Here is a 7,607-nt window from a genome sequence, read left to right as displayed (position 1 = left end):
AACGACCAAGTTACAACTGGTTTCACTGGGTCCTAAGTCAACAAAACTGGTGAAAATGGTAAAGTTGGAACTGGTCTTTATTAATCTTAGTTCATTCTTCTTAACAAAGTGGCACGGGACAACTTTCCAATATTACCAGCAGCATAAACCCTTGGATCTGATGTTTAGGCAAATGAATTTACTATCAAAGCCTTATCAAAAACCAAATCAGACTTCATAATTGCAGAAGAAATGTTGTTTGGCACAGAGAAAGTTTCAGTCAAGAAAATTGCACAACAGTATATATCTTTATTGTTGGTTGGAGTTGCTAGTTAAGAATCTCCTTATTAGACTGTCATACGTATATTAGTACCATTCGGCCCATAATATAATCTACCCAAATTCGAATTTCCCATTGGAATATTTGACTTTTAGTCAATATTATCTTCGTTTTTCACTAATAATTAGACCCTAAGACCGCACAGACTGCCACCATTTTAACATTTCTTTAATAGTGAGTTCGTTCTCATACCCGTTTCAGGATTAATGCTACCATATTTCTTTTTGTAGAATTTTTAAAATAACTGTGAAAGCCTGTAGATTCTCTTACCAAGTAAAATTTATAATTCTGTAATTTTTTCAGCTGCAGTTAAATCTGAGACATCGAAATTCGAATCGCCATCTCCTAAGGCATTAGCGAGTACTTTATCACTTTCTCCCATCAAAATCAGATCACACACATCATCTAATTTTTCTAATTCTTCACCAAATCCAGGGAACTTTTTATAAAAAACAATATCTCTTTCGTCTAACTCTTACAATTTTTCTAATGAATCGTCAATCATCTCAATGGTAATTTCTTTTGTATCATCCAATTCCTCTAAATCTTCATCATCTTGACCTTCATCTTCGTCCGAAATATCTTCTTCATCCGATTCATTTTCACTTTAATTGTCATTTCCTTCTTCCTCATTTGACCGCCCCAGTGTTTTCTGGGATGTACCATTTATCGAGGATAATACATCGACAATTTTAACATTTTTCTCTACATTTACGCCTAATAGCTAAATCTAATTCAAAATAGCTCTGTGTAAATCTATAGGGAAGGATTCTGTGCGCTTTTCAGCATTTTAAGCAGTTGATTTGCTCTCAGAAATTTTATCATCTTAAATTGCTGCTTTAGCAGCACCAATTTTGCCTAAAATTTGAGGCACCAAAGCGGAATCACGCGCTTTGAGCTTTCCAACTCCCTAATTGGACATCATGTATTCGATGAGATTTTCTTGAGCAACTGATGCTGGTTCGACGTCAGCATTTGGGTCTTGAGGAAGCAATAAAACAATTGAACATGGTGGTACACCTTTATCAATGAGAGATTGAACGATAGAGAATGCTTCAAAAGTATCACCGTATACACAAACTGATGTTCTGGCAGCATCAATGATCGTAGAGGCGACAGATTGTGTTGCCATTGCTTTACCAGCCCTTGGAGGACGGGGGTCATATAGTGTTGGGAACAACTATCTACAGGCTTCGTTCACAATAAATGAAATTCTGGTGATAATTAAAGGTAATTCTGCATAAACGGAGGGGGTTAAAATTTGAATAAACTATGAGGTTTTAGCACCTGGGGATAGTGTTCTATAACCATTTAATTGAGCAGTAGGCTTGGATTCGTCTGCAGTTTCTTAGTTATTTTCTTTCTCTTCGTCAGTTTCGCTTTTCTTATCTTTTTTCAATTCTAGTTGCTTCTTAATTCCTGTAGAAATAAGGTTCATAACAGACCAATTAAAGTTTTATAGATAAGTTGAAGAAAATAATGCAGCTAACTATCTTTTCATTAATGGTTTATCTTTAGTTAAAAATCTAAAAAAGGTTCTAGCATGCAATCTAGCTCGAATACTATGAATTAAATCAGCCTCTGTTTAAGCTGTATAGACTTACATTCTCTATGGAGATTTGTTAACTTTATTTTTTTCAGCATCTTCTTTTTACTTTTTAGTACTTATCAATTCTAATGGGGGACTATGATGTTCAGTATACAATGAGCTTAAAAGACGCATGTAATTCTTCGGTTCACACAAAACTTAGCAAATATCTTAATCCTTATATCCTCTATCATTAATTTATGATATTGTGCTTCCTGCTTAAAATAAACCGACTTGCTTACCTTGATCACTTGGATCAACCACTCCGTAATTGAAAGATACTGCAGAGTTTAAATTGAAAAATGAGCATGCTCTTAAACTTTCAGAATCAGCACCATCTGGACAAATTAATAGCAAGTCGAAACTAATTTCTGAGCCTGATGCAAGCTTAATAAGACCATTTTGAAGATCTACTTCTTGCATATCTCCAATAAATACATCATAGAACAACTGTACACAACGATCACGAACATAACTTAAAGTTTCTCCGTGGTCATATGGATACTCTTAGATGTTTTCAAAGTTATATGGTGTGAGAATACCTGGTGCTGGATGAATAATATTAATTGTTTTAAATTTTGCAATGTGGTGGCAATCTTATAAAGTGGATAAAATATGTAATAACCCCATACCATTACCTATAATAACTAATCGATCAGTCAATGTAACTGGTTGTTTAATAATCATTTTAGATGGTTCATCAGAATTCGAAATAGACACTGGAGGAATAAAAATAGCCATCTAAGTTAATGGTCGTAATATAAATAAACTAAACTTAGGGGATAATCCCCTAATTGCAGCTAATGCAATATCAGCTTATTGATCTTATAGAGATTTTAAATTGAAGCTAGCTTCATCTTCTTTTCTATTCTTATGTAAATCAGATTCTGGTCCATACATTGAATTTGCACAAGAAGCATTTTATGGTGGTGGTTTTGGTTGTGCTCCATAGTTTGAACCAATTTAACCATCATAAAAAGTTCTGAATGGATCAGGTAATATTCTAACAGATTCTACATATTCGGAAGATCTAAACAAATCCTTCTCAAAATGAGTGAAAATAGAGTTAGGATCGGCCTCAAAAGATATGAACTAATCGTCTTTATAAACTTGTTTAATAAATTATTGTTATTCAAATCCTACAGACAGTAAAAATCCATCTGTTCCACATTGTCTTAAAAAGGAGGATATAATTTAATCTTTAAACTAAATATATAAAGGATCTATTATCAAACCTCTTAAATAAGCAAATTTTTCAAGGGGTTCGTCATAATGTATTTTACACCAAGTTTTACACTATAAACATTCTGCCATATTCCATATAGATTCAGTGGTATAATATTTCTTCTCTATATCTACCTTAATATCTTTATGACATATTCTACCCTCTGATTTTTATAGTGCCTGTTTTTCGTATTCTTCAATATAGTTTTTGAGCACTTTATCATCTTATAAACAACCAACAGTTAAATCGCATACTGCTACAGCCACTGGAACCTTTTTACCATCATTCCATCCAAAAGCAACAACAGTACCATGTGTTGAATCTGGTTAAAGAATTTCTAAATTTTCATAAAATGCTTACTATGAATTAATCAAATTTTAATGAGATAAAGATTCTAATATGTAGTGTTATATTGCATCAACTTATTCTTTATTTTATAGAGCTTGAACACTAATTGTATTAAGCGAAGATGATTTATGGCAAATAAATAGAGATTCTCTAGGAGATAGTGGAGATCTTGGGTCAACCAGTGTAAATAATCTTAATATCTACATATCTGTACATGTTGATGAAGAAGGAAGAGATAAAAGTAAAGCCTCAACATCTTCCCACTGTTCAAAAACTTAATTAATTAAATCAGCACATCTAGATTCAGCTTAGGGCAAGGTTGCAGTTGCTCTGATAAAAGCAATACAATCAGGCGGTACTGATTACATTCCGTATCTTTCTAACATATGAGTTACCTATAAATTTTATAATATTTGAGCATCTTCTTCGTTAAAAGGAGAAAATTTTTCAGCATACATAAAAGAAACAGGTTTCCGTATTTCTGACCCTGGGCTTTCATAATCAAGACCTACTAATGCTATTTTTTAAGCTGGCTCCTCCTCGGCACCTGTAATAAGATCTGCAACAAAAAATTCACCATACTTTTCTCGAAGATTTGTATTTTAAGCTTCAAAAATTAAAACTAAATCATCGTGGTCTTTCATCTCAGAAGGTCTGACAAGGAGCGGAGCAAGAACATCATCTCTTATGCAACATAAATAGCTACAGCATCCTGATGGCAGAGGATTTGTTCTTTATAATTCGGGAAAAACTTCTCGTGCATAAACTGGCAGGCTTTGATAAGGATGCTATACAAATAATAAGGCCTCGTTGTAAGGATCATAGTTAAAATAACACTGAATTAATAAATTTAATGCAGTAGGATGTTCTATTGCAGCACCAAATGATCTAGCATAATGGGAAGTAAATTCTGGAAGAGTGACTTCATAATATGACTAAACATATTAACTAGGTGTAACTGGACATCTAATTCCAGGGGGAGACCCGGGCTGCTATTTCATAGGTAAATCCGCAAAAAATTATGGTTTGTGAGAAATAATTAAAAAAGCAGCAATAGTATTATCGGCAGATGACATCGCTACAGTTGCATATGCACAACTCTAGTGAAGATCTTCAAGAGATTTCGTTGCAAATAATTACGAGTAAAACGTCTCCTGAATCAACTGCTGACACTATTCATAATCTGAAGGAGCCATATCTCGTACGATATACGACATTTTTGCGGATGAAATTCCGAATATATTTGTTTATTATATATTATAATTCAATTATATAGAAAATTAAAAATATTTAATGCAAAACGTCATTCTTCCTGGGTCTCTACTATATTTGAATTTTCTAACATAGCATAGCTCAAAACATATGCTCTTGGATCGTTTATTACACTAGTTGTCTCTGATACACAACTATCATTACAGTCATACATGGAATTTTCATCATCTATTACAAAAGCAGTATAATGCCCACCTGATGTAGAACCCGAATGTAATGATACCGCTTCAAGCTTAAATTATTCTTATTCTTTATATGGCGAATCATTATGGAAATATTTGTTAAGACTAACAATTTAGTCATAATTAATTTTGTTGTTCAATTTGGTAAACTTACCAGTAAACCTTGCAAAAACAATAAGTAACTACTTTGGAAGTGTCCATAGCTTCAATTATGTTGATAATTTACATTAGTTACATTTTTTACAAATCCTATCAGTTGTCTCTATTGCAAAATATGATTCAAGCAATGTATTCATATCAATTGGCTCGCCAGATGAACCACCAAAAAATAAGGTAAAGCTACTTATATATCCTTATGATTTGTCTTTCCCTGCCTATGAAGCTTGTTTAATTTTTAAGATAATACTTTCATCCTCATGAAAACTATACCCTATTGTACCACAATTTTCACACTGTGTATCTAAAACTTTATAATATCTAAGCAGCTCCTACATCTCTGAGGTCTGTCTTTTTAAACAGTAATCTCTATATTTTTCATATCCCTCTTACATTGGACAGTCATAATTAACTTCTTCATAGTATTTATTTTTTACACCCTCTTCATCTTCCAACATTCCTAGACAAAGTGAAATAAACTCATGGGAATCTTATTATTAATATCCATGAAAACGACTATACTTTAATCCCATAAGTGTTTTTATTTCTCTAGGGATAATACTACTCTTTGCAATAATAATTTTTTTCAAGGCTGATGCATATTGATTATCTTACCTTAATATAGCATCTCTCAAATAACTTGAGTTTGTGATTAACTGTAATGCTGAGTTCATGTAGCAAGTATTCCCTTAATTTTGAAGACCAACTGGCATGCAAGAATTCAAATTTTACTATAAAATATATATTATTATTATTTCTAAAATTTAACTTAAAAAATTAATAAAGACCCTCAATCCAAACTACGGAAAGCCTTCCCATACGTCGATCCGTGAATCAGTTCCCATTCAGCAAATATCTGGTTCCTATTAAATAAGTATATAATTCCATTCTGTTGTACACCAGCAAAATACCAAATTCCTTCTCTATCACCTCTTTTATTTTTCATGCTATCTAATCCATATTAGTTCAAACTATAGATTTTTCCGTTGACTACATGAGAACCAATCACATGTGTTTTTGTAAACGCCTGTAAAACAGATAATTCCAAGCTAACAATTACCTATTACTTAAACTTATTAAGAACAATCTCATCCATACCTATTTCAAATCCGAAAATCGGTGCACTACGTTATTATATCAAAATCTTCAACTCCAAATCCATCAAAACAACCTAAATCCCTCCAATTACTGCCAAAATACGCTTACCAAAGCTGCCCAGAATTACTTTTTAACCCCCAACATCATATCTATTGAATGCCATTAAATTAAAGTCTAAATCACAAGTGCAGAAGCCGTTAGGAAACGCCAAAATAAACCCTGTTTCATATTTTGCTATTGCCAGAGAAAGTGGTAAATTTTTAATAAATTCTCCATTTCTAAAACATTTTGTTACATTTTCCCCAGCATAACTTACCAAATAACTATTTTAAACACCAGCAAAATCTACAATTAATCCGTTTGATCGATCTGATACTCCCAAATTCGAACCATCCATCACTGAGAAAAACTGCTCGTTCCCACTCGCCTTTAAGCGCTTTTAAATGACAGTTTATCCATTTTCAATTTTAAGAAAATCAAGACCATGATATGAGCGAACTAAAATAGAATTATCTAAAAATTACGGATTTAAAGGGTCTGAAAGGACAAAAGTAGTTGGCTGGAGTGTAGTTTTGTTGATGATTCGTGAATAGCATAGTTTCTCAAAAAGCTAATAATGTTGAACAGTCTCAACACCACCTACTAGTTCTGATGATACTGAGCTGAACTTTGTTTTAAGCTGAAGAGTACGCTGCTGGAATGTGAAAATTGCTGTATTTGTTCCACCTCCTGCCATTAATGAGAGTGAGGAAAGAATAGATATTTTGTTAACGAAAAATGGAACACGGGTCTCCTAAATTAAATCGAGATCAAGATCGTAGGTTGCAATAATTTTAGTCTGAGCGATATGGATAACATTTAACTGAAATACAGCGTAACCTGATGCTTCAATTTCGTCAGTTTCTCCAGTTTAGGTGTCAATGAGCTATAGTTGGTCACCATATACTAGTATTTTTGTAAGTACAAGATTTTAGACAAGACAGTCGATACAGCCTGGTAGGCAATTAAAACGTTTAATAACGCGCATCTCCTAATCTACAATTTAAACATCTTATGCATATTTAAGCACAATATTGTCAGTTTCTATAGACGTGTAGAAATCTACTGGCTAAGCAGAAAGAGGAATTACAGTTGGGAAAAGTTCGTTGTCTTTAATCAGTAATAAACCAGCAAAGTTAGCTGGAAGAACGTATATACCATCTTTAGATGGCATTATTGATTTAATATAGAAACCTGGCAAATATACCTATCGAACAGTACAATTATCAATTAAGAAATCTACGCGCTATGAGAACCTACTTATAACAGTCATCTCCTTATATTATATTACAGCTGTAATAATAGGTAGAGACGGTTGGACAAAACTCACATTTTCAATTTTTAATTAAGGGTTCATTATTGAAAAGAAACGGAAAATGA

General features: G+C 32.9%; 3 protein-coding genes across 3 annotated transcripts in view; all 3 read right to left on the bottom strand. All coding sequences in view use genetic code 6, as the record gives it.

Annotated features, from left to right (window-relative positions):
* SS50377_21072 (uncharacterized protein) overlaps nt 1-4,697 on the bottom strand; it is a gene marked incomplete at both ends in the record, with an annotated part of 5,472 nt that extends 775 nt beyond the window's left edge. Inside the window, one exon of the mRNA XM_067905009.1 lies at nt 1-4,697. This exon is cut by the window's left edge and continues 775 nt beyond it. Within this exon, the coding sequence (XP_067768491.1) occupies nt 1-4,697 (4,697 nt within the window).
* An 86-nt stretch (nt 4,698-4,783) lies between these two features.
* SS50377_21071 (Ubiquitin carboxyl-terminal hydrolase family protein) lies at nt 4,784-5,803 on the bottom strand (the record flags this gene model as incomplete). Its single annotated transcript, XM_067905008.1, has 1 exon — nt 4,784-5,803. The coding sequence occupies one exon, from the start codon at nt 5,801-5,803 to the stop codon at nt 4,784-4,786; it is 1,020 nt and encodes a 339-aa protein (XP_067768490.1).
* Nucleotides 5,804-5,880: 77 nt separating this feature from the next.
* Nucleotides 5,881-7,584, bottom strand: SS50377_21070 (uncharacterized protein; the record flags this gene model as incomplete). Its single annotated transcript, XM_067905007.1, has 1 exon — nt 5,881-7,584. The coding sequence occupies one exon, from the start codon at nt 7,582-7,584 to the stop codon at nt 5,881-5,883; it is 1,704 nt and encodes a 567-aa protein (XP_067768489.1).
* Between the last annotated feature and the right edge of the window lie 23 nt (nt 7,585-7,607).

The sequence above is a fragment of the Spironucleus salmonicida genome, chromosome 1 (assembly GCF_000497125.1).
Source record: "Spironucleus salmonicida strain ATCC 50377 chromosome 1, whole genome shotgun sequence".
NCBI lineage: Eukaryota > Fornicata > Diplomonadida > Hexamitidae > Spironucleus > Spironucleus salmonicida.
This window is presented reverse-complemented; position numbering and strand designations above follow the sequence as displayed.